General features: G+C 42.5%; 1 protein-coding gene and 1 non-coding gene across 2 annotated transcripts; one reads left to right on the forward strand and one right to left on the reverse strand.

The window, feature by feature from the left end:
• Positions 1-24,401: 24,401 nt before the first annotated feature.
• Positions 24,402-24,508, reverse strand: LOC140806462 (small nucleolar RNA R71). Its single transcript, XR_012112535.1, has one exon. It is a non-coding gene; the product is annotated as a small nucleolar RNA R71 (small nucleolar RNA).
• Positions 24,509-24,567: 59 nt separating this feature from the next.
• Positions 24,568-26,118, forward strand: LOC140805476 (uncharacterized). The gene has a single exon (XM_073161747.1). It carries the CDS (start codon positions 24,568-24,570, stop codon positions 26,116-26,118), a length of 1,551 nt encoding a protein of 516 aa, XP_073017848.1.
• Positions 26,119-27,966: the final 1,848 nt, after the last annotated feature.

Consider the following 27,966-nt stretch of genomic DNA (forward strand, 5'->3'; position numbering starts at 1 on the left):
CGTGTACTGAATTTGGGCACTATAGTTCCTCCCCCACTTATAAAAATTTCGTCCTCGAAATTAGATCTTACCGAAAAACTCCGGGTAGCGAAGTCTCATATCTGCTTCGGCTTCCCAAGTGGCTTCCTCCACTGATTGATTTAGCCACCGGACTTTGACTAGCTTAGTCACTTTGTTCCGGAGCCTACGCTCTTGCCTGTCCAGGATTTGGACTGGTTTTTCCTCGTAAGACAAGTCTGGAGTCAGCTTGTAACAGCTCATAACTCAGAATGTGCGAAGGATTAGCCAGATATTTCCTCAGCATCGAGACATGGAACACATTGTGTACCCAGGCCAGATTCGACGGAAGGGAAACACGATAAGCTAATGCTCCAACTCTTTCCAAAATCTCGAATGGTCCAATAAACCTCAGACTCAGTTTGCCTCTTTTTTCGAATCTCATAACACCCTTCATAGGTGCTATCTTAATGAAAACGTGATCACCAATGGCAAACTCGAGATCTCTCCTCCTCTTATCAGCATAGCTCTTCTGACGGCTTTGGGCAGTCTTCATTATGTCACGAATCTTGACCACCACGTCTGCAGTCTTCTGAACTATCTCTGGACCAAGTTCTGCTCTCTCACCGACTTCATCCCAATGAACTGGTGATCTGCACTTCCTCCCGTACAACGTCTCATAGGGAGCCATACCAATAGATGCTTGGAAGCTGTTGTTGTATGTGAACTCCACTAGAGGTAGTCTAGACTCCCAAGTTCCTTGAAAATCAATCATGCACGCTCTCAGCAAATCCTATAAAATCTGAATCACTCGCTCAGACTGTCCATCTGTCTGCGGGTGAAAAGCTGTACTGAAAAGCAACTTCGTCCCCATGGCCGCATGTAAGCTCTTCCAGAAGGACGACGTAAACATTGGGTCTCTGTCGGACACAATTGAAACTGGGAATCCATGTAAACGAACTATCTCCCTGAGATAAAGCTCCGCATACTGCGTCATGGAGAAACTCGTCTTCAATGGTAGAAAATGAGCTGATTTAGTGAGTCGGTCCACTATAACCCAAATAGAATTCGATCCTCTGACTGATCTCGGCAACCCAACCACAAAATCCATAGTAATGTTCTCCCACTTCCACTCGGGAATGGGGAGTGGCTTAACCAATCCTGCTGGTATCTGATGTTCAGCTTTTACTTGCTGACAAGTGAGACATTCTGATACGAATATACGGATGTCTCGCTTCATCCCTGGCCACCAATAATATAACTGTAGATCTTTGTACATCTTGGTGCCTCCTGGTTGAATGGAATACGGAGATGCATGTGCCTCTGTCAAAATATCCTATCTGATGGAACCAACACTAGGCACCCACATTCTGCCTCTGTATCTCACAATGCCGTTTGAAACTGTGTACAACACACTGCCCTTGGCTTCATCTTTCAGTCTCCATTTCTGTAACTACTCATCTGAATATTGACCTGCTCGGATATGATCTAGCAAACCAGATTTGATTATCAGATTAGACAGTCTAGGGGCTCTGCCCTTACGATAAATCTCTAGACCAAACTTCTGAATCTCGGATTGAAGAGGTCTCTGCACTGACAACTGAGCTATAACGGCCACTTTCCTGCTCAATGCATCTGCGACAACATTAGCCTTTCCTGGATGATAGCTAATTTCGCAGTCGTAGTCTTTCACAAGTTCTAACCACCGTCTCTGTCTCATATTCAGCTCTTTCTGCGTGAAGAAATATTTGAGACTCTTGTGGTTGGTGAAAATCTGACATTTCTCGCCGTAGAGATAGTGTCTCCAAATTTTCAGTGCGAAGACAACGGCGGCTAACTCAAGATCATGAGTCGGATAGTTCTTCTCGTGCACTTTCAATTTCCTGGAAGCATATGCTATGACTCGACCCTTCTGCATCAATACTGCGCCTAACCCGAGCTTAGATGCATCGGTGTATAGCACGAAATCACCTTGTCCCGTCGGCATGGCTAGCACTGGCGCCGATATGAGGGCTTGCTTCAACGTATCGAAGCTCTTCTGACATTCCGCACTCCACACAAATTTGGCTTTTTTCTTTGTCAGGGAAGTGAGTGTCACTGCTATGGATGAAAATCCCTTAATAAACTTACGGTAGTAACCAGCTAAACACAAAAAGCTGCGGATTTCTAATGCATTCTTTGGCTCAACCCAATCTTTAACTGCTGCTACCTTGGATGGATCCACCTCAATGCCGCTACTAGAAATTATATGACCCAAAAATGCTACCTTCTCCAACCAAAATTCACACTTACTAAACTTCGCGAACAACTTGCGGCTCTGCAAGGTCTGTAAAAGTGTCCTCAAGTGCTGGCTGTGCTCCTCATGGCTCTTCTAGTATATAAGAATATCGTCAATGAATACTATGACGAACTGGTCGAGGAACGGCTGTAATACTCGGTTCATGAGGTCCATGAAAATTGCTGGAGCATTAGTCAACCCAAATGGCATCACCAAGAACTCGAAATGCCCATACCGGGTCCTGAAAGCTGTTTTGTGGACATCTGCATCCTTCACTTTTAGCTGATGGTACCCTGATCGAAGATCTATCTTAGAGAACATGGTAGCCCCCTGCAATTGATCAAACAAGTCTTCGATTCTAGGCAACGGGTACTTATTCTTGATCGTTACCTTGTTCAGCTCACGGTAATCGATGCACAGTCTCATGCTTCCGTCTTTCTTTTTCACAAAGAGCACAGGTGCGCCCCACGGTGAGCAACTCGGGCGGATAAACTCCTTGTCTAAGTGCTCTTGAATCTGCTGCTTAAGTTCTAACATCTCTGCTGGAGCTAATCTGTACGGTGCCTTAGAGATTGGCACTGTACCTGGCATGAGATCGATTGTAAACTCCACCTCTCTATCTGGTGGAAGGACTGCGACGTCGTCTGGAAAGACGTCTGGGAAATCTCTGACTATCGGCACCCCTGATATAGAAGGAGTGGGCACGTCCGGTGCCGAGATGATACTAGCCAAGAAATCCTGACACCCCTTAGAAATTAGTCTCCTCGCTTGCATGCAAGAGATCATGCGCGGGAAACTCCTCCATCTGGCTGGCTCAAAAAGAAACTGCTCCATGCCCAATGGTCTGAATACCACCGATCTCTATTGAAAGTCGATAAGAACTCTGTTCTAAGTCAGCCAGTCCATTCCCAATATAATATCGAACTCTGGCATCGGGAAGACGATCAAGTCGGCATACACTAGGTGGCCGTGCAATTCTAGATCGATATCTCTGACCACGCTGGTAGCTAACAGCTCTTCCCCTGATGGGACTGTCACTGAAAAGTTCACGTCTAGGCCAATGGACTTGAGGTCCAAATGATTAGCAAACGTTTCTGATATGAAGGAGTGAGTGGCTCCTGAGTCTATCAGTGCAGTTGTGGATAATCTCTTAATAAAAATGTTTCCTGAGAGATGCGTTAGCACAACACAAACTTATACCCTCGAAATTATTAACATACCTTAAGCGTAATAGAACTCAATATCCCTAGGCACACATAACATTACTAGCACCCTATTAATCCCAAGTAAAAATTCCACATGCAAGGCAAAATAATACTGAGCTTAGGTAGAAAAGTTTACCAGTCAGTAAGGTGGTGTCTGGGTCCGCCTCCTGTGCATGCATGGCGAATACCCTGCCCTGGGTTGGCTGCTTTCATTGTGGGCACTCTTTCAACATGTGGTCCGTAGCTCTACATTTAAAACATTTCCCGGATCCCCATAGGCACTGTCCGGGGTGCTGGCGATTGCACTTCTGGCACACTGGGAAGTTACCGGGCTTTTGAGGCGCCCCTTGCTGCTGGATTGGACCCTTGCCCTTTGGTGGTCCATGATACGGCTTCTTCCCTGGCGGCCCCAGGAACGGCTTCTTAAACTGGGGCCTCTGATGCTGTTGATGGTGTTGCTGCTGTGGTGGAGCCTGATAGGGCCTCTTGCCCTGCCTGTCCGCCTCTATATCCCTCAGATCCTGTTCTACCGCCAATGCTCTAGATACGGCGACCGCATAGCTAGTAGGGACAGCTACTCTCACATCGCGGCGCAGGATCGGCCGCAGAACATTCAGAAAATGCCTCAACTTTGCCTGCGTATCATTCGCAATGAGGGGCACAAAGTGACACCCTCTCTCAAACTTCGTCACGAATTATGCCACGCTACTGTCTCCCTGCCGCAGCGTCATAAACACGTTGGTGAGTCTGGATCGTACCTCCTCAGTGAAGTACTTGTAGTAAAAGACCTCCTTGAAACCATTCCAAGGCAGCACCTGCAAGTTGACTGCCACTGATGCGCTCTCCCACCACAGTCTAGCGTCTCCAGTCAATAAGAAAGTGGCACAACGGACTCTGTCAGCATCTATCAGCTCCATAAAGTCAAAGATTACCTCTATGGACTTAATGCATCCCTCTGCTACCATCGGGTCAGTGGTACCCGAAAACTCCTTAGGACTCATCCTCCTAAACCTTTCATATACTGCCTCTGGTTGGGACCTCGCCCCTGCAACTACCGCTGCAGCCTGGTTCCCCGAAAACTGTGCGAAGAACTGCGTCATACCCGCAAGCATCTGCGCCTGCATATCTGGAAGTGGTGGTGGTGGAGGATTGGCCCTCTCCTCAACTCGAGGCTCTCTGTCCTCCTCCCTTGTTTCACGGTCGATCACACTTCTAGGAGGCATACTGTTCCAATAAATTATCCAACACGTAAACCCAATATGCATGAAGATAATATCAATGACATGGGATGCACGTACTACAACTTTAAAATGTGCACATGCTGAAATCAGAACTTAATGCTTACTACATAACATAATTTTGAAACTTTTAAACTTACAGACTTGAGGTGTGACTTCGCGAGCTTCTTGCGACTGGCAGTAGGCATAACCCTTTACAAGAACACCGCTCTGATACCAACTGTAACGAACCGTATTTTCATACTTAAAAATTTGCGAAAAAATTAAAAATTTTCTTAAATGTAAACATCCATAAGGTCGTCACTCAACATTAATAAAATATCTTTGAAATCAACCATCACAAATAAAAATTGCTAAAAGCAAAGCTGTCTCAAAATGTCTCACATCCAAATCATAAAATCAGAGTATAAATGTTTTCATGTTTAAAATCTTAAAGTAACGTGGGCGGTCCTCGGGTCTAGCCTCCCGCTCAGTCCAAGCCTGCCCCTTGGTCGCCACCTCCTGTCTCCTCAACAACATAGTCACCTGCATCGATCAAGTCTAGTGAGTCTAAAGACTCAACACGTATAAACTGGGATAACGAGTACTACATAATAAAATCGTATGCATCTTAAAAATAGAACGTACATAATTTGAAACTTGAGCTTGCATAATAAACTTGAACATGCGTACGTACATAACTAGACGTGCCATCAACGTAAACTTTCATAAACATACTTCATACTTGCACATACGTAACTTCATCATTTTCGTAGGGGATGTTTCAAAGCAAGTGACCCATACATAATAAACGCCTGATCAGACAAACCACAGTACTGGGCTAACAGGGACGTATCCACTGCCACATACATGAGATCCCCGTTCATAATTTAACGGGCTGGTTGGTCCCCATTCATAATTTAACGATTTCCAACCTTGATCTAACCCGTTCATAATTTAACGGGGTGGAGAGGTCCTTGGCCACGTTCACCGACTTCCAAACTCATTAATAATTTGGTCACGAGACATTTATCATACCCCAAAAACATAAAATATTTCTTGCACGTCATACATACTTACTTGGCGTTGAAGGATTCGTTGGACTTCGATCGGGGCCGTTGCTGCACATACTAACATGAATTTGCATATTTAACTTGCATAACTTAACGTAGGATCATACTTACTCTCGAGTTCAATAAATTCTTAAGACATTCTAAAATTTCCCATGACACGACCTTGACAATCCTTGCACTAAACCATGACATCAAACCTCAAAGCATGCTAAATTATTTTTCCCAAAAATGAAGGACACGGACCCCGTGCCTGGGTCCGTGCATTGGTCTGTCTAGACTCTGTAAAAAGACATCGAAAAGGAGGAGGGGCACGGACCCCGTGCCTAGGTCCGTGTGGGGGTCCGTGTAGCCTCGGGAATTCGGCACCGCGAAAGAAACAAAGGCACGGACCCCGTGTAAGGGTCCGTGTAGGGGTCCGTCTAGTCTCTGGAAAAAGAAACTTCGAGGGAAACAGGGGCACGGTCTGTGTTGGGGTCCGTGTGGCCTCGATTTTCTGAACCTGCGAGGAAAAACTTACAGAATATATATTCTCCCAATCGAACGACTAACGGAACGGAATTAAACACCTTCAGACCATCCTAAGACACCATAACATCGATCTAAACTCGTACGAACACCCAAACAACGACGTTCCCCTACGATACATACAATTTGAGGAAAACGCGGCACTTGACACCAATTGGTTCCTACGACTTCTTGTGCATTCTAGTGCCTATCAACACCGAACGACATGATAAATAACGACCCAAAATCATACCAATCATACCTAGACGAAGCAACAATCACCCGTCGATTTCATACGAAGCCTGCAACAAATAACTTCAAGAACACAATTTTCGTAAAAGTCGCAGTTTGAGCAGTCCCACGAAAAACACTATAACTCACTCAATTTTCATCCAAAAATCTCGAATTTTATATCAAATCGAAGGCATCAAAAAGTTCTACAATTTTGTAGTTAAAAGTTTTCTAAAAATCTCGACTGAAAAAACGCAGTTTCAACCAGAACAGTAAAAATGTAAATTTCAGATCTAAAGAGGGTTTGAAAAGCGATTTAAACATGATTGCTCAAACTTCTACACAACATAAACATGGTTTTACGCATAAATAACAACGCACACATAATATGACATGATCGATGCATCAAGAACAGAATATACGTGCCTTTTGATATTTAAAGATACCGTAACGACAACACCGAAGCGGAGATGGAGCGAGTCTTGATCCGGGACGAACGTGGCACCGTTTTCTGGCAATAAAATCCACCGAAACTTGCTGGAAATTAAAGGGGAAGGGGGCGGCTGCTTCTAGGCTAAGAACCCTAGTTTTCTTCCTTTTTAAAAATCTGAAAAATAAAAGTGTGTGTGTTGTGTGTTTTACGTGAGGAGTGAGTGTAAAAGTGTGTGCAAATCGTGTAGTGTGTGTGTTTGGCTAGATTAGGGGATTAAAATTTGGCTTAATTAAATACTTAACATACTAATAAAATGCTAATTAAAATGTTACTCAATTAAAAAATTAATTAGAATACTACCTCTACACCCTTTTTAAATATAATCCCCTAATTAGAATACAAACACACTAAATTCTAAACAAACTCCCAATTTAAAATAACACACACCGAAAGGCTAAAATTTAAAAAGTTTTAAACTCTTAACCCACTACATACATAAATTAGGCTTTTAAAAAGGCTAAACTAAATAAATTATTTAAAATGCCCACCTTAACTTAAAATAAAATACCACATTAAAATTGCCAACATCGTCACCGGTCTTTTCCCCGATCCCGCTTCGAATGATCGCCTAAAACACGAACTCGAAAAACATTATAACGTGCATCACATAAACGTAATTAATTTAAAATAATGCATTTTCATAAATTATGCATGGGTAAAACTCATTTAAAATTAATTAAATGATTTAATAATCAAAGGAATGCACGAGTTATACGTGTACTGAATTTGGGCACTACAAAAGTCTTACTTGAACAAGAAAAACGACGGGAGATAGGAGTGTGGGCAGAAATTGGATTGTGGTCGGAACTTTGGTCGGCGTCATTGATTGGAGGCGGCGGCGGTGATCGATTTTCTGAACAAGGCGGCGCTGTGAATTTGTGGAAGCAGGTGAGGCTGTGTTGTGTTGTGTGAAAATGAGTACGATGCCCTCTTTTTTTTCTTAAATTAGGTCACGCGCATATGCGCGTCTTGGAGCGCCTCATATGCGTGCAACTCACTGTATCAGTTTTTTCGAATCTGTATATCGCGCATGTGCGCGCCTTGAGTGGCACATGTGCCCCGAGTCCACTGCCTCTATCGCGCATGTGCGTGCCCTGAGTGGCGCATGTGTGCCGAGTCCACTACCTATAGCACGCATATGCGCGAAAATAAGTCGCGCATGTGCGCGGAGCTCTCTGTCCATAAGCTTTTCGAAATATTTTTATTAATTTTTTTTATTTTAAATTACCTGCGAAAATAAAATGCTTCAAATTAATACTCGAATAGAGAAAATTAAAAGTAATAACTAAGAAATTGAAATAAAATAATAAAAACAAAACGAATGCAAAAATAAATAAATGTGGGTTGCCTCCCACACAGCGCTTGGTTTATTGTCATCAGCCCGACTGTCACAAATTCTGATCACGGTGGGTTGTATGATTTCTTGTATGTCCTTATTTCCACCAGCTGACTTTCAACTTCCATGGTCATCTTTCCTCGTTTCACGTCAATGATAGCTCCACAGCAACCAATAATGGTCGTCCTAGAATGACGTGAACGTTCTGACTATTCTCCATGTCAAGTACCACGAACTCTGCCAGAACCTTCAATTTGTCGATCCGAAGTTCAACATCTTCCACAATACCCAACGGTGTCCTGATCGATTTATCTGTCATTTTTAAGCTTAGTCCTGTGGACCTCATCCTGTTCAATCCAAGTTTCTCGTAGAGAGAACTTGGCATTATATTTATGCTCGCTCCTGAGTCACAGATAGCTTTCTCCATTAAATGACCCCCTATTTCACATAGTATAATAAATTCAACGGGATCTAGCAACTTCTGAAGAAGATTCCTTGGTGTTCCTTCGGTAAATTCACGCTCCACCTGATCTGCGAAATCATTAATAGTGTGTAGGTTTTTGAGATCTTCAAGACCTTTTTCCTTTTGAAATTCAGCTTGTAATTGTAAAAATCTCGGGGGGTAGGGAAGTAAAGATATCAATGCATTGATTTAAATCATACCTCTTAGATTTCTTACCTCGGTCTCTCTTGGTTGAAGTGGGCTTTTCATCCCGAACAGGTGTGGGTTCAACCTCCTTCTCTTCTCTGCCTACCACACCAATCTCTTCATGATGTATAAAAATGGCATTCACTTCTCTTAGATTTGGGTCTGCAGTATTTTGAACTGCGCTTGACGGTTGAGACATCTTCGTTATCTGCCCCACTTGCGATTCAAGGATTTTCAAGGTAGCACCAATACTTGCCATGTGGGTTTCTAGGTTGTCAAGCCTAGACTCAGTCCTAGCCATTCTCTTGCCAGATTCGGCAACAAAAGTCCCAACCAAATCCTCAAATGATGGCTTCCCTTCCACATTTGATGTATTGAACCCCGGTGGAGGATTCAATACATTCTTATTATTTGCATATGAAAAATTCTCATGATTTCTCAATCTAGGGTGATAAGTATTAGGGGGAGGGTTACCTCAATATCCTCCATAGCCTCCAAAGTTCTTGTTGTTGATGTATTGGACTTCTTTAGGAAAATGTAATTCTTCAACAACAACCGGTGGTCCCTCAGTGTTTGATGCACCCACTTTATTGATAGTCAATATCTGTGTAGTCAATGCTTATACTTGCACAGTGAGTGATGTGATAGGATCCACCGCATAAACTTCAACAGTCCTCTGTACTCCTGACCTCTCAGACGGCCAGCTATTAATAGTCATCTGCTCAAGCAAGTCGTATGCTTGAGCAGGAGATTTGGCAAAGATCGTGCCACCTGCCGCTGCATCCACTGTTGTCTGTGTCTAACCATTCAACCCATTATAGAAAAGCTCAATCTGCACCCAGTCTTCAAAACCATGATTAGGGAACCTCCGCAAAAACTCCTTGTACCTCCTCATGCCTCATAAAGCTGCTCAAAGTGAGTTTGTCTGAAAGTACTGAACTCAATCTTCAATTTCGCAGACTTCGCTGGGCGAAAATATTTAGAAAGAAATTTCGTCGCTAGCTCATGCCATGTAGTGATACTTCCCAATGGAAGCGATTGGAGCCATCCTATCGCCTGGTCCCTGAGAGAAAATGGAAACAAGCACAATCTAATAATATCATCAGAAACATTATTTATTTTTACTGTATCCGTGATCTCCAGGAATGCTCTTAAATTAACATGAGGATCAGCAGTGGCAGTTCCTGCAAATTGATTCTGTTGAACCATATTTATCAATGCAGGCTTCAACTCGAAATTGTTGGCGTTTATGGTTTCTCGAGCAATGCCAGAATAATGTGTGTGTATCACTGGTCTGAAGTGGTCTCTGATATGTATGGCGTCTGGCATGTTATATCTCGTGTCCTCTCTGTTTTCAGCCATTATTTGGATTTCTTCCCTCCTCGATTTTCTTAGTCTTCTCGTAGTTTTTTCGATCTCAGGATCAAAGATAAGCACATCATGGCTGTGCGATCTTAGCATGCACTGCAAAACAGAAAAGATTATAACGTAATAAAATAAATAAATAAAATAAAATCTAAATTAAAGTCAAGACTACTTAGTAACGATATTAATATGCAATTATACAGTTTACTCCCCAGCAACAGCGTCAAAAACTTGTTGCGTATTTTTACTACCGCAAGTATACGATGTCAAGTTTTAGTACTGGTTTGAGTACAGATATCGATCACACGAAGAGTAATTATTTAAAATTGAATATTAAGTACCATAATTGACATAGCTCGACTTTATTTAGAAAAATCAAATGGTTGGTTTATAATCAATTCAAAGAAAATAACAATTCCTGTAATTCTAGCACACAGTAGAATTCAATGAGTAAAGCAATCTAGAGATATGATTTCGTAGAGTCTCCCCTATGCTAAATTTAATTCGTTTAACATATTGTTAATTCGCACCTTATTAATTAACCAAGAACTCACAATATTTTCTATTTCCTTATTCAAGTGATAAATAGAACTGTATAACCTATTACTGATTTTAATATGTCTATTCAAAATCATGTAACACGTAATAAATGCAACAAAAGTTCTCTTATAGATTCGTCAAAGTTATATGTCTTTTGCACGCTATAAACATCTGATGATGCGATTACCCCTGTCCTAATTTCGATCACCTCTCTCGAGTGTTAGATCTCAATTATTAGATCAATCGAATTATAGCCATAAATCCAAAAGTATTAAAGACAAGAAATCACAAATAAACACAACGAATTAATTCAATGAAAATTCGAATGTCAATAACATAGGTTCAACATCGACTACGTCAATCTCTAGACAATGGAATTAGTTCATACTCGAATCTAAATTAATACAAAAAATGTTTTTATTCACTAAAAATTTAAAAGTAAGGAACCGAATTAAGAACATGTTGGCTAGACATGAAAGTGCGTCTCCGTGTCCGGATCCAGCGTCTTCTATCTCTATTCTTCGCATCTCGTGCTCCGTGCGCTCTCACTTTTTCTCCTTTTCTCGAGTGATATGCCGGCTGTGTCAAGAATTTTTGGAACCCTTTTTTAAAATCCACGAGAAACCTATTTAAGTCTGACTGTCGCGCCGCGCGCATATGCGTGACAAAGACTCGCTCATATGCGCGGGTCCTTCTGTGCGTTGGCCTTCTTCTCGTGCCGCGCGCATATGCGCGCCCATTTTTGTCTTGAGAGTCTTCTTGCGCGCAAATGCGCGCCATTGCTCCGCGCATATGCGCCGAGATTTCTGCCTGTGTCGCGCATGTGCGCGCCTTGAGTGGTGCATATGCGTGGGTCTTACTGGCATAGTCGCTTTCTTGGCTCATATTTCTTTTCCTAAGCGCCATTTTAGTTCATTTTCACGCCCATGTCGTAGTCATATCTAAATTCCTGCAATCACACCAGAAATAACAAAAACGCATAATTCTGCCCAAGAAAACTAACAATCTATATGAATTGTAAGGATAATTTAAGTGCACAAAATGCACTTATCATTATGATATGTTACGTGTAATGTATGTTTGATTTTCAAAATATTAAGCATTTAATGTTTTTCATGTGAAAAGACATGATCTTTCATTCATTAAGATATCCCTTTGCCATTGTAACTGACCACAATCATCAAACAATGCCAAGGAAATAAAAAAACTCAGAAAATTCAAAGGGACACGAAGCTGGGCGCACCTGCTCGCACGCTGCCGAGCGCTCGGCAGCTCCTGCCAAGAGCTCTCGGCAGCATTTGCCGAGGGCTCTCGGCAGGCGCGCTCACCCGCACGCCGGCCCGCGCGCAGGTGCTCTCGGCAAGCGCGCGCGTGTGCGCTTTGGCTACTGTTCATGCGCAAAATTATTATTTTTTTTCCTTCTATTTTCATCCCTTACATATTCGGAATACTCGTTTTAAGTTCGTTCAACATTCGATGAACTTGTTTCGAGTTTAATTCAGAACCACCGAACTTAATATTCGTCCATTAAGCTTCGTTCTTCGTTTCGAATTTTCCTATCAAACACATTGATTTATTTGCTTAATTTTCATTTATTAAGCATCAAAATTCCAACAGTTTTGTTTCTTGTCACAACACATAGCATACTATATAGTTAAATCCTCTAACATAAATTCTTAATTTCGTTTCTTTTTAAGTTGCACTAATGATATACGATACACTAATTAAATTCCTGGATTTTTTATCACTCAAAAGATTGCATCACACTTGGAATGGAATGAGACGAGTTGTAGACGTTGTAGTTGTAGCCTAAGGATTTAGACATGAACAATTTTGTATCAAATTTTTTAAGACACCATCCATGCATTTAAAGTTATACTTATATGTACTGACCGTGAATTGTGAAATATGAGCTCGTAATAATTAAATAAAACTTTGAAACAATCTACAACTTATCTGATTATTTTTCAAGGAAAAATACGAGATAGTGACTTAGGTTTATTTTAGGCGATGATTGGATCGTTTGAACTTTTTGAGCCTACCTAATGCATCATAATTATCATTAGTTTATCGTAGCCCCCATGAGCAAATGTGTTGTAGTAAGGGATTCACCGCTCGCCTACGAGTGAAGATATCATATGTGATTTAATGAATTAATAGTACAAAGATTCTCTGGCCAAAGCAAGACATGTTCTCTAGGGGGAAAAGTATTTTCCTAGTTTCACATACAATGTTACTATTATTAGTCAGAAAATATTATATAATTAACAAATTCATTTTCAACTCTCGATATATCAAAAGTTGGAGATTTGATCAAGATATATGAGTTGAAGAGTAGTATACGCTAGCTAACCATAACTTAAGATTCTTGCAAGCACTACCAGTGATACCTTGGGGATCATAGGGCGATGCTACTAGCGCTCTTAACAATATCCGATGGGTGCAATCAGACTTGAGTTCTTACATAAAAGAATGACACTAAATTAGGGTAAGCCCGAATAAGAATAAAGGTTATTCTGAAGCACATGAAGTTGTGAACACATAGTTAGTTGTATCCCTGAACCATTGAAGGTTACACAAGTATTGAATTATGTGCTCCTTTTGAGATAGTCAAGTTCAAGAAGTTAAATTTGGTCACAGTAGTTTGATATAGATCAAAGAGATTGCTTATAAAAGATTTTATAAGTGGATTCCTTGTATTGAAATTTTTTGAAGTTAACTTACTTGCTAATTAAGTTTGAAGAGTTGAACATCTTGTTTTAATGAAGTAGTTCACAAAAACTGACAGGTGTCAAAAATGGATCAGTGAAAATTTTGATATTTGATCTCTGGTCTCGAAACAAAGTTCTTTTAGATTTGTAAAATTAAGCAAAAAATCCAATCTCGATCGTGGATTTGATTAGACGATCAAAAGAGAGAACCGTTCGTAGAGATTCACAAGAAAGACCAACTCCACTAATCTCAGACTTATTTGATATTCAGAGTTAAAAACAATTCTAAACACCCTATGAATGTTTAAATCATACGACACCCAAGGAATGTTTTCAATGTCAAAACTAAAATTTTTTAACTTCCATTGCGACTTAGATGTGGGAAAACGATACACCAACATAAATACCTACCCTCCCTATGTCCAGTACGGAGAATGCATTAAGCCCATTTATATAAAACGCGTGATTTTTCTAATGATTATGTGAACAAGACTTGATGGAAATTGAGAAGATGGACCGACGTTCAAAGACTTCTGCAGTCTTATTTTAGCCCCGGAACGGTGACCGACCTATTCATCATCAGTATTGTCATAATTTAAAATCACTTAATTTCATTTGCATATACTTTTGTTCTTTATTCAAAACTAACGTTTCTATTATTTTGACATTTATCTTATCGTGTTTAAGTTTGTCTTTTGCTCATTTCTACTCTCACTACCTCGTTTTGACCAAAGTCAAAATTATGTTTACAGAAATTTTTTTTAATCTATTATGATATTTAGCAAGCGACCCAAGTCTACAATTAGAGTTAGCTTATAAGATTTTTTCACTCGTCTTTGGGCGGTTTGAAGGATCTCGTCTTTGGGTATTGGTTCGTTAAGGCATCGATATAAATATAAATCCAATAACTATTCGAATAACATTTTCATCAAGGTTTTTTTTTAGGGGCGAAATAAAATTTATATTTTGCACTCAACAATCAGATAAAGAGCTATGAGCAATGAAAAGGAAACATCTAACACAACATAGCAGATAACGCACAAGAAACCAACAATAATGCACCAAAATATCAACATGATACTTATTGATCAACTACAGTAAAGATACAAATTAGAATCGAAAAAAATAATACCAACACGTTTTCATCTTATTGTATGGCCTCGTGTGCCTGGATAGCGCAATGACAGTTTGAACGTTCTATAAAAAAGGCGCCACAAAGAGTACAATAAATTCTCATTTAATCACGGAATATAAATTACTTGTATAGACAATACTCAAGCCTGCAAAAAGCTGGCATATTTGGCTCCTAGGAAAAGCATTTGGATGCAAAGAAGGGCATTTTTTGTAACCTCTACATTCTCATGGTCCATTAATTTCATTACCTGGTCCTTTGCTTTGAGGTCGGTCACAATGATCCGGCCAGCGTGGTGGTACTGAATGAACTGAGAGAGGTCATAACAAGCAACAGCTAGTGATACCCCTGTAAAGGTCCAGGTCGGGGGTGACCCGGGTTATTGAAGCCAACTGCCCGGGCACTCTTCCTCCTGGTAACCAATTACCACTTGGGCAACCTCGAGAATTGCACCACCTCGAGAAACGAACCCCACTCGAGTGTAGTGGATACAGGTAGTCCAATCTGTCAGAACAACTTGGGTTTGGAGTGTCCGAGAAGTCATCAGAAGCTAGTATTGTAAACCGACTTAGTAGAGGGAACGAAAGCCGAGGTAATACCCGTTCTTCCACTATAAATAGCAGGTATGAGCCTCATTTAATGACCCTGAAATCTTTGAACTAAAAGCATTTTACATATTTTCCCTCAAATATTGCTTGTGTTCATCTAAAAAAGCCTGCTGACTTAAGCATCGGAGTGGCCACACCGGACATCCCTCCGGCTCTCTTTCACGAGTTACTCTCTTGTTTGCAGGTGTTGATCTAAGCCATTATCTTCACTCAAATTCCCAAACACTATAAATTATTGATTTAGTCCGTTGGAGCCCCGTACCCGGTTCACTCATTTCAACGAGATTACATCATTGGCGCCGTCTGTGGGAAATACTGAGTTCGAGACGTTGATATGGCTCGTACGAGAAGAACCAACCAGGATAATTCGCACACCCAGGGTGATGGTAGACAGACTTCAAGACAAGCTGGTGCTAATAACACCGGACCAAACCTCATTACCCTGACCCCTGAAGAGTTTAAGAAAATGATGGTTGATGCCATCGTGAAAGCTATGACCAGGAAGGAGGTCTCCCATCCTGTTACACCACCCGGTGATAAACAGGGACATGAACAGGGGTTTGAGCAGGAGGAGGAGCAGGGGAGGAAGGAGAATGAGATGGCAGGAGAAGATGAGGAATCCAGCGCCGGGTCCAAATCTCCTACCGTGGCAGAGGAATTGTTGGAATTAAGGCAGAAGATGAAGGTCCTGGAAGGACAGTTGGAAAGGCCAAGCGTTTCCCGGGCAGTCCCAAAAGGATGCCCGTTTATTGATATCATTGTCCGGGAACCTCTTCCTGGAAATTTCAAATCTGCGAAAGTGAAAGACTATGATGGCAATGCAGACCCGGAGGAACACCTGACCAGGTTTGAAAATATGGCCATGTTGCACTGTTACACTGATAGAATCAAGTGGAAGGTGTTCCTAACAACACTGATGGATTAAGCTCAGAGGTGGTTCGAGGGCTTGACTTCCCAAAGTATCAGTTCCTTCGAAGACTTCCAGAAGGTGTTTTTACACCATTTTAGCAGCAGTAAAAAGTACAAAAAGACTGCTTTTAGCCTTTTTGAAGTTAAGCAGAGCCCGGAAGAAAGTTTAAGGGCCTATATCAGAAGATTCAACAGAGTGGCCCTAGACGTCCCTACTTGTGCCACTGAAACCAAGACTACTGCATTCACCCAGGGTTTGAGAGAGGGTGAATTCTTCAAATCACTGACTAAGAAGGTGCCGGGAGATTTCGAGGATCTATTGTCACGAGCAGAAAAATATATCAATATGGAGGAGGCCCAGAAGCAGAAGAGGGAGGCTGTGAGAAAGTAAAAAGGAGACCGGGTGTCTAAACCCGAGGAGAGAGATAGAAGAGAGGCAATACATGGCACTATTCTCACCACGTGCCTCTGAAAATTGCTCGGGAGAGGGAAGTACAGGAGTGCAGCAGAGATTTGGCCCCGGATCATCAGTTATCCCGGCCAGAAAAGAGCGGATTTTTCTCTTTTCACAAAGTGTGCCACCATAATACTGAAAATTGCAAGGCACTGAAGGGGAATTATGTCTCACCTTCCATCTCGGGACCCAGTAAAAATAGCAGAGGCCGAGAATGCCACCTTGGACATCTCGGCCACCAGGATCCGGAGCCCGGGGAGGAAGTGTGAGGAATTTCCCAAGGATTGAGCCCGCTAGAAGGAGGGAACCTGAGCCCGAGAGAAAGAAGAACTCGCCCCCTGCTACGGGGTTGATCAAAATGATATCCGGAGTCTCCACTAATGGAGACTCCAACCGGGCGAGGAAGTCGAGAAGTGGGAGGGAGTGTTTGGAGGTGGAGGGAGCAAGAAGGAATGAGGCGGTCATCAGTTTTGGCCCCGAAGATTTGAGAGGGGTGAATCTGCCCCACAACGATGCCCTGGTGATCCAAGCCCGAGTGGCAAATTATGATATTCTCCGAGTCTTCTTGGACTCGGGCAGCTCTGTAAATGTAATTTTTAAGGATGCCTTTTTGCAGATGGATTTGCAGGGCTATCATTTGAAGGCTGTGGAGACGGCCCTCTTTGGTTTTGCTGGTCATATGGTATACCCAGAAGGGGAGATTGTTTTGCCATTAACTCTGGGCTCCCAGGATATTAAAAAGACGGTGATGACTTAGTTCACTGTGGTGGACTCCCCATCATCGTACAATATCATTCTAGGAAGGCCGGCTATGAATGAACTTAGAACCGTGGCGTCTACCTACCACCAGAAAATAAAGTTTCCCGTGGGAGCCTGGGTAGGAGAAGTCCGGGGAGATCAGCCATCTTCTCGGAAGTGCTATGTGGAGGCGGTCAGGGCAGATCAGAGCAAAACCAGGAGGGAGGAGAAGAAGGCGAAGGTGGACGGGGAAGGAGAAAGAACGATCGGAAGAGGAGAAGTGCATTTCGTGGCAGAATAAGAGCAAGAAGCAATAGAAGTTGGACCAGGCCAGCAAATCCGGGTGGCCCGAGATCTCGATATAACCACCCGGGTTAGTCTGATTAACTGTTTCAAAACTAATATTCGTGTGTTTGCCTGGTCTCAACAGGAGTTGCAGGGATTTCTCCCTTGATAGCGGAACACCAATTGAACTTCCTCCTGGGATCTCGCCCGGTAAAACAAAAAAAGAGGCACTTTGGCCCTGAAAAGCACAAAGTGATTGATGTGCAAATAAAGAAGCTTCTGAAAGCTGGCCACATTCGGGAAATTCAATTCCCTACATGGCTTTCGAATGTGGTCTTGGTGCCCAAATCCACCGGAAAGTGGCGCACGTGTGTAGACTTCCGAGATCTCAACAAGGCCTGTCCCAAGGACCATTATCCCCTGCCCCGCATTGATCAATTGGTGGATTCCACATCAGGTTTCGAGTTGTTAAGCTTCATGGACGCGTACCATGGGTATCATCAAATCCCCTTGGCCAAGTCTGATCAAGATAAAGCCAGCTTCATCATCTCGGGAGGTATATTTTGTTATATTGTAATGCCTTTCGGGTTGAAGAATGCAGGGGTAACTTACCAGCGTCTAATGAACAAAGTCTTGGAGAAACAATTGGGGCAGAACGTGGAAGTCTATGTGGATGATATTCTGTCTAAATCCCGGGAGGGTGCCAGCTTTATTAATGATCTAGAAGAAACTTTTGCCACTCTCATGCATCATGGAATCAAGCTTAATCCGGCCAAATGTATTTTTGGCGTGAAGAGTGGCAAGTTCTTGGGATTCATCGTGACAGACCGGGGGATCGAGGTGAATCAAGAGAAAGTCCAATCTGTGCTGAGCATGCCATCTCCCCGATCTGTCAAAGAGGTACAAAAGCTAACCGGGAGGATTGCTTCTCTTCCAGATTTATTTCCCGATCAGCACACCGGAGCTATCCTTTCTTTCAAGTCTTAAGGAAGGCCCAGCAATTCGGATGGGATGAGAAATGTGAACAGGCTTTCCAGGACTTGAAAATTCATCTTGCAGGGCTCCCTATGTTGGTGAAACCAGAACCCGGAGAAAAATCATATGTCTACCTGTCTACTACATAGCATGCTGTCAGCTCGGTTCTAATAAGAGAGGAAGGAACCGACCAAAAACCTGTCTCTTATGTCAGTCACGCTCTGAGGGGGCCCGAGCTCCGGTATAGCGAATTGGAGAAAATTGCTTTGGCCCTGGTCATAATCGCCCGGAAACTAAGACCTTACTTTCTGTCACATCAGGTTATTGTTCTTACCAATAGTCCTCTGGGTAGGATCATGAATAACTCTGAAATATCCGGGCAAATGATAAAATGGACAGTAGAGTTGGGAGAATATGACATCGAGTATAAACCCCGAGTGGCCATTAAAGCGCAGGCTTTGTCAGATTTCTTATCAGAAATGATCCAGCCCAGCGAGGAGGAGGTATGGAGAGTGTTGGTTGATGGGGCATCTAGCCTGGTGGGGTGTGGAGTAGGGGTGGTGTTGGTATCTCCCCTGGGAGAAAAGATCAAATTAGCATTAAGAATTTATTCCCGGATAACCAACAATGAAGCTGAGTATGAAGCTGTCCTTGCAGGTATTCGAGCTGCCCGGGAAGTTGGAGCTTCCCGAATTATTATATATTCTGATTCACAGCTCATCACTCAACAAATAAAAGGCATTTATGAGGCTAAGGATGACAGAATGCTTAAATATTTACAGCTCATTCGAGCCCAAGTAGAAAGCTTCATGGATTGGGGTATTGAACAAATACCCCGAGAGGAGAACAGTGAGGCAGACGCTTTGGCTAAAATGGCTGCCTCTTTATCAGAAGTTAATACCCAGGAAGTGCTGCATATTACTCGGTGGTCCTCTCTACGGAGGAAGAAGCATCACCCATGCCTGAAGACTCGTGGATGACACCACTGATCGCGTACATTACAAACCACGAGCTCCCCGAGGATAAAGCCCGAGCTCAGAAGATCAAGAGACAAGCTCCCAAGTTTGTTCTCTTAAATAAAATTTTGTACAGGAGATCATTCCAAGGACCGCTTCTGAAGTGTTTAACTGAAAAAGAGGTGGATTATGTTCTCCGAGAGATTCATGAGGGGTTTTGTGCCAAACACCTCGGAGGAATGTCTTTAGCTCGAAAAGCAATGCTTGCTGGATTTTGGTGGCCAACCTTAAAACGAGATTCTGCTCGGTTGGTCCAGACTTGTGAAGGCTGTCAGCATCATTCGAATTTCAGCCACAGCCCGGCCACTCTCATGAAGCCTATCTGGGCTTCCTGCCCTTTTGATCAATGGGGCATGGATATTGTGGGTCCTTTTCCAGTTGCCCGGACTCAGAGAAAATTCTTACTAGTAGCTGTTGACTACTTTTCTAAAATGGGTTGAATCTGAGCCTTTAGCAAAAATCACCGAGCAGGAAGTATTGAAATTCTTGTGGAAAAGCATTGTGTGCCGGTTCGGTGTGCTCAGGAGATTAATCTCGGATAATGGAAGACAGTTCCAGGGCAAAAGAATTACATCATGGTGCCAGGAGATGAAAATCAGTCAATCTTTTACCTCTGTCGCATATCCTCAAGCCAATGGTCAAACAGAAGTTGTCAACATAATCATTGTGCAAGCATTAAAAACAAGACTTCAAGGTAAAGGAAAAGATTGGGTGGAGGAGTTACCTAGTGTTCTATGGGCTTACAGAACTACTCCCCGGGCACCTACTCAAGAAACTCCCTTCAGCTTAGTATATGGTTCTGAAGCGGTCCTCCTAGTCGAAATCGGGAAAGTTTCCTCCCGGGTAGAATGTTACCCAAGTCAGAACGATCAAAGCCGGGCCATGGAATTGGATCTGGTAGAAGAAAAGAGAGACCAAGCAACCATTCGGATGGAAACATACAGGAACAGGGTTATGAAATCTTATAACCGGAGGGTCCGGGTCCGAGACATCCAAGTAGGATATCTGGTTATGAAGAAAGTTAACTCTGCAGGGGATGTAGGAAAATTAGAGGCTCGGTGGGAAGGACCCTATAAAATTACCCGGAGAGTTAGTTCGGGATCCTTTTACTTAGAAGATGTCCAAGGACGTTATCTCAAAAGGCCTTGGAATGTATTTAATTTAAAGCAGTATTATTCATGACAGATGTAATCATTTGGTGAAGATATAATAAAAGGTCTATTTTTTCTCGAAGAAGAAGTATTATATTATCTCTCGTATCTTAAAGATGGGAAAAACCGGTTCTTAAAAAGCCCAGGGCACTACACCCTGGCTCGGGGCTCCGTACCTCGACCATTCCCAAGTTCCGGGACATGCTCCCCGGCCCAAGGCTCCGCACCTTGGTTCTTAAAAAGCTCAGGGCACTACACCCTAGCTCGGGGCTCCGTACCTCGACCATTCACAAGTCCCGGGACATGCTCCCCGGCCCAAGGCTCCGCACCTTGGTTCTTAAAAGCCCAGGGCACTACACCCTATCTCGGGGCTCCGTACCTCGACCATTCACAAGTCCCGAGACATGCTCCCCGGCCCAAGGCTCCGCACCTTGGTTCTTAAAAGCCCAGGGCACTACACCCTGGCTCGGGGCTCCGTACCTCGACCATTCACAAGTCCCGGGACATGCTCCTCGACCCAAGGCTCCGCACCTTAGTTCTCAAAAAGCCTAGGGCACTACGCCCTGGCTCGGGGCTCCGTACCTCGACCATTCAAAAGTCCCGGGACATGCTCCCCGGCCCAAGGCTCCGCACCTTGGTTCTCAAAAAGCCCACGGCACTACACCCTGGCTCGGGGCTCCGTACCTCGACCATTCACAAGTCCCGGGACATGATCCCCAGCCCAAGGCTCCGCACCTTGGTTCTTAAAAAACCCAGGGCACTACACCCTGGCTCGGGGCTCCGTACCTCGAACATTCACAAGTCCCGGGACATGCTCCCCGGCCCAAGGCTCCGCACCTTGGTTCTTAAAAAGCACAGGGCACTACACCCTGGCTCGGGAATCCGTACCTCGACCATTCACAAGTCCCGGGACATGCTCCCCGGCCCAAGGCTCTGCACCTTGGTTCTTAAAAAGCCCAGGGCACTACACCCTGACTTGAGGAGCCACACCTGGACCGAGATTTCCGATCTCAGGATATGTACCAGTGCTTGGTATCCTGGTGTGAGTGGGCATACCTCTTAGTTACTTATCGATTATTAAGCATTTTATTCATCGTAGGGAGCAAGGTTCCGGGTAAGCATTCAATATTCCTGAGAAAATTCCAACACTTCGAATATTATTTGATTATTTAAAGGCAAGTGTATTACTCGGTCTTTTGGAAAATAATCAAGATATTGCTAAAGGAAAAGTCTTTTTTTCTAAAAAAGCCCGAAGGCATGGATTACAGAAAGGGAAATAAAAAAAAAATACAACCCTAGTCTATATTTACAGATTTAGGCCCGGGTTGCTCCTCGAGGTCCGCCTCCTTCTCCTCCTCGCCCTCCTTGGGAAGGGATGCAATGGCCAGTCCAAAATCGGGAAAATTCTCCTTATCTTGTCGCAAGAGTCCGGTTTCCTCAAATTGTTCCCTAAATTTCTCAAAGCCAGTCTGAAAGAGAGGATAAGCCTTGTCTTCCACGGCCTTTTTAAATTCGGGCGATTGAAGAAAGGAGGTCTGCCATTGATTTTTTTTGTACTCAGCCAGGGCCAGAGCATTCTCAGCTTTCTCTGCCCGAAGTTGCTGCTCATCTAACTGCTCGGAGAAAGCATGGTTTCTCGCCTCCGCAGCAGCTAGAAAACCTTGAAGACGCTCCTCTCGGATAGCGGCCTCGTTAAGATCTTCCCGAGACTTCTCCAGGGCCATTTGAGCTGATTCCAAGGAAGCAGTGAGGACGGAGATTTCCTCTTCATGAAGGCCCTTAGCCCGGGCAAGCTCCTCGTGCAGTTGAGCATGGGTTTCCTGAACAACCCGAGCTTGTTGACTTTTCCGAGAGGCCACCCCCGCTACTTCCTCAAAAGTAGAAATTATCATTTGGGCAACCTGTACAAATCAAGTTAGAATAATGGAAAGACAAAGGTAAGGAAGGAAAAAGATAATGAGGAACTTACAGATAGAAGGCGGTTGGATCCTTCGAGAAACCGGACACCCGGCACGCGGTCCTTCAGGAAGGCCTCTTCAGGCTGAGTGAGCATGTGTTTAAAACGACGGGCACTAGTTGAGGTGGCCCCCTCCAAGAAGATGATGGGCCAGGTGGGTTGATCAATTAGGAGGGGCTCTTGGGGAGACTCCTCTGGGGATGATTGCCTGGGAGGGGTGGCTGATTGGGTAACTTGATAAGAACCCTGCCCTCTCTCTAGGTTATCATCAAGTAAAATCAGCTCTGGGCTTGTGACAGCCTTTCGCTTCTAATAATGAGGGGGACATGGTCCTCGGGATCTTCTTGGGAATCACCTTTGGTCACCTCTTCTTGCCGAGTTTCAACCTGACCCGTCTCATTCCGCCGAGCTGCCGCCTCCGCAGCTAATTTCTCCTCTAGAGCAGCTTTCCGGGCTGCGATCTTCTTCTCTTTGGCTGCCTTTTTAGCCGCCCATTTCTTCGCAAAGGCCTCTTGCATTTTTGAGTTATCTGTACATAAATAAGAAGAGGGTTAAGCACAAAAAAAAATGGAGACTAAGGATGTCAAGCATTACCGGGTTGAGCGCCCGAGACAGCAACTTCATCAATCACCCTATCCATGGGGTCCTCAGCAGGGGCACTCAACCCATAGGTAATGAGGTTCTCATCAGTGATGAGAACAGAAGAAGAGTATTTCCGCCCCTCCACCAAGGTTTGTCTCAAGAGGAAAGGCTCCTCAGATTTGTAAGATTGTGGCAAGGAAGGTTGTTGAGGAAGGGAAGGAAGGAAGCCAGTTAGACAAGGTAGAGGACCCGGGAGTCGAATATAGAAAAATCTTCCTTTCCACCCCTTCTGAGAGGAAGGACTATCATCAAGGAATCGAGCATTAAGCCGGGCGGTTAGGGAAAAGGCATTATCCCCAAGCCGGCAAGAGAAGTAATAATGAAGGATAAGGGGTGTGATGAGAAGATTGTTCATTATGAAAAGGACATATGCCGAGGCCATAATTCTAAAGGAGTTGTGGTGAAGTTGGTTAATTGGTACGCGGAAAAACTTGGCAACCGCAATATAGAACGGGTGGACAGGAAAGCGGAGGCCATTTCTAACCTGATCCCGGAAGAAAGTAGTGTACTCGGGAGGAGGGTTGTCGGCACTGTCGGAAGGCCCGGGTATCAAAAGCGGAAAAGAGGAAGGAATATTACCCAGGGCTCGGAGTTCCTCATCGGCCCCCCAGCGTAAGGTACTACTCAGGGAAGAAAACCAGGGAACTCCTGATGCTACTTTTGAATTAAAATCTATATTGATTCATTTATTGCCTACTTTTCATGGTCTTGCAGGTGAAGATCCCCATAAACATCTGAAAGAGTTTCATATTGTTTGCACAGCCATGAAACCGCAAGGGATCACAGAGGAACAAATTTCACTGCGAGTTTTTCCATTCTCTTTAGCTGACAAGGCTAAAGATTGGCTTTATTACTTGCCCTCTAGGACGATAACGACTTGGGATAATATGAAACAACAATTTTTGGAGAAGTTCTTCCCAGCTTCGCGAGCAGCCAACATCAGGAAGGACATTTGTGGGATTAGACTGTTACAAGGAGAGACATTATATGAATATTGGGAGAGATTTAAGCAGTTATGTGCCAGTTGCCCTCAACATCAGATTCCGGAACAGCTCCTAGTCCAATATTTCTACGAGGGTCTCTCACTTTTTGATAGGAAACATGATTGATGCTGCAAGTGGAGGTGCATTGGTAAACAAAACACCTCAAGAGGCACGAGCTCTAATCTCCAACATGGCCGCCAATGCACAACAGTTTGGAACTAGACAAGATATCCCTCCACGACAAGTCAATGAGGTAAGTGTTACTCCTATCGATCAAAAGTTAGATTCTTTGACATCTCTTTTGGAAAAGTTGGTTGTAGGGCAGGTACAACAGGCCAAAGCTTGTGACACATGTGCGATGGTTGGACATTCGACGGACACGTACCCTACATTACAGGAAGATCCAATGCAGCAGGTTAATGCAATCGGTGGATTTCCTGGACAGCCTCAACACCGGTATGATCCGTATTCTAATAGCTACAATCCAGGATGGAAAGATCACCCAAATTTCAGCTACAGGAATCAAGGAGGTCAACAAGGATATCCACAACAAAATTTTCACAAATATCCATCACCTGCGCAAGCCTCTAACTCAGTTATGTCCCTAGATGAAATTGTGAAGGCCTTAGCTGAGAACACTCAAAAATTTCAACAGGAAACGAGGGCTAGCATTCAGAATTTTAGCACTCAAGTGGGACAGTTGGCGACCTCAATTCACAAGTTGGAAGCAAAAAATTTAGGTAATATGCCTTCTCAGACAGTGGTGAATCCAAGAGAGAATGTGAGTGCAATTACTTTGAGAAATTGTAAAGAATTGGATGTTCAAGAAATTGGGGTACAAGCATCAATCAAGCAAAAGGAAGAGAATGAGATAAAGGTTGAGGATAAAATAATCAGTCAAGATGATGCTCCGAAAGATAAGTTTTCTCCTCTATTTGAGTATAAACCTATTCCCCCATTCCCTCTTGCATTGAACAGGAAATGTGAAAGTATTAAGGAGTTGAATGACACTCTTTGTAGAGGTGAGGTAAATATTCCTTCATTAGACGCTATTAAGCCAGTACCTCGTTATGCTAAAATTTTAAAAGAGTTGTGTACTACAAAAAAGAGACATAAGTTGAAGGGGTGTAAAAGGGAAAAGATAGGAGAACATGTTTCTGCTGTTATTCAAAAAACTATTCCTATCAAATGCAGTGATCCAGGTATGTTTTCTATCCCTTGTACTATTGGCGATATTAGACATGAAAAGGCTATGTTGGATTTAGGTGCTTCTATCAATGTCATGCCTGATTCTGTTTATAATTATTTGGAACTTGGACCTCTGACTGAAACCGGCATTGTGATTCAATTGGCTGATAGGTCCACTGTTTATCCTAGAGGTGTAATTGAAGTTGTTCTTGTGAAAGTTGCAAATTTGGTTTTTCCTGCTCACTTTTATGTGCTTGACATGGAAAATGATGATTTAAACAGTCAAATTTTGCTAGGAAGACTATTTTTGAAAACTTCAAAATCTATCATAAATGTTAATAGTGGTACCATTACTATGGAATTTGATGGTGAGATTGAAAAGTTTAATATTTATGATACCATGAAATATCCTCTTCGTGAAAGCACTATTAATACTCTATATATCGCTAACACTTGTCACAAGAAAATTCAAAATTTGTAAATAAGAATGATTTAGAGGAGATTATTGAAAGACATGTTGAAAATTCTAATACTATATTTTCTCTCTCTAATTCGCATATATCTAAAATTGCGCAAAAACTTCCTCCAAATCGACCCAAGCATGTACTCATAAAAAAGGAGGAAATATCCAAGGGATAGAGATTTTCAAGAAATTCAAAGAAGACAAGCATTTGCTGAAATGTGCTATGAAAATATTCAAGCAGAATAAAGTGGACAAAGTGACCATTTATGAACCACCATGAGCAACAAGAAAGAATAAATGTCGAGCATAAAGACTTAAAAAAATTACGCTTTTGGGAGGCAACCCAAATTTTAGTTCTTGTTATTTTTTTCTTTTGTTCTAGTAGAGGTCTTGGCACAAGGCGTGGGCACGCCTTGTTGAAAAACATCTACTGTTATTTTTTTTTAAAAAAATAAAAATTTTACAGCAGAGGTCTTCGCACAAGGCGTGTTTTGTTTAAACACCTCTACTGATTAAAAAAAAAAATAATTTCAAATTAAAAATTTTCGTTCTAGTAGAGGTTTTCGTACAAGGCGTGACCACGCCTTGTTCAAATACCTCTACTGCTGGGAACATATTTTTTTTTCGCATTTTTTAATTAAAAAAAATTAACCTACATTTTTTTCATCTTCTTTCAGCAGCTTCTATCATTGAACCGCTGTTTCCCCCACCGCAGCAGTAGATGAGGTTTCTTTACAATGCTCAACATTTCTCAGGGGAGTTCTCTAACTTTTCCTACTATTTTATCGTTTTAGTTGAGCATCTATTTTTTGTCATTGAGGACAATGTCAAGTTTAGGTGTGGGAGTTTTGATTTGATTGTGAGAAGTTTGACTTGACTCTGAGATTTTTGATTTTTTTATTTTATTTGATCTTTAGTATTTTGATTTAATTTTTCTGTATTTTGGGTTTTAAAAAAAAATTTAAAAATTATAGTGGCGTTGTTAATTCCAAGCACCTAGTTCATTTGTTATCTCTTTCTTCTGAATCCTGATTGCCTCCGATGCAAAAAGAAAAATAAAAAAATGATGATGTTTTCTTTGTGTGCAAATGATTTTGCATTCTCACGTTTGCATTATGAATAAGTTGCACTTGATGATAGTTAGAGAGAACAAGTGTGTGAGATTTAACACAAGTGCTATATTTTTTTCTTTGGTGAGCTTTGATCCTATGAGCAATCATGATATCATGCTCCATTTTCTTTGATGTGTGTTGTCATTGCATTGTTAATTTTTCTAGAATTTGCATTATTATGCATGTCTTTGTCGACACTTTGTGGTGAATTAGGTGTATAGACAAAATGATAAGGGCATTAGGTTTAAACCATTGTCTTTCACATCATCTGAGCCGTTCTTTGAGCCTACCCTGATTCATAGACCCCTAGTGAACAAAGTTTGAGCCTCAACCGTTTTCTTTGAATAAAAATAACCACATTACAAGCCGTGATAAATCCTTTTTGTTGGTTATCCCCCGTTTTGAACCTTGAATTGGAGAATCATATAAACTTTTCACAAATAGCATCACTCAATCCAAAATAGTGTGAATTGTTGAGATTTAGTCAATCTCGAATCCTTAAAGTCACCGTCTACAAAAAAACAAAACAAAACAAAAAAATCAAAAAAAAAAAAAAAGAAAGAGAAAGAAGAGGAGTAGACGAAGTGAGGAAGGAAAAAAAAAGAGCCGAAAAAAAAAACAAAAAAATGCTCTTGATTGTTATAATGAGATATAAGAGTTTTTGGATACATTTTTTTTTGTGAGAAAAGTTGCATTGGTTTCTCCAATTCCATAGTTCATTGTTTCCTTTTATCCTACCTTACCCCTAGCCACG

The sequence above is a fragment of the Primulina eburnea genome, chromosome 11 (assembly GCF_022965805.1).
Source record: "Primulina eburnea isolate SZY01 chromosome 11, ASM2296580v1, whole genome shotgun sequence".
In the NCBI taxonomy this organism is placed as follows: Eukaryota; Viridiplantae; Streptophyta; class Magnoliopsida; order Lamiales; family Gesneriaceae; genus Primulina; species Primulina eburnea.

Bases quoted from the DNA above. Each gene is read 5' to 3' on its own strand.
- LOC140805476 (XM_073161747.1), top strand. From the start codon at position 24,568: ATGATTGATGCTGCAAGTGGAGGTGCATTGGTAAACAAAACACCTCAA.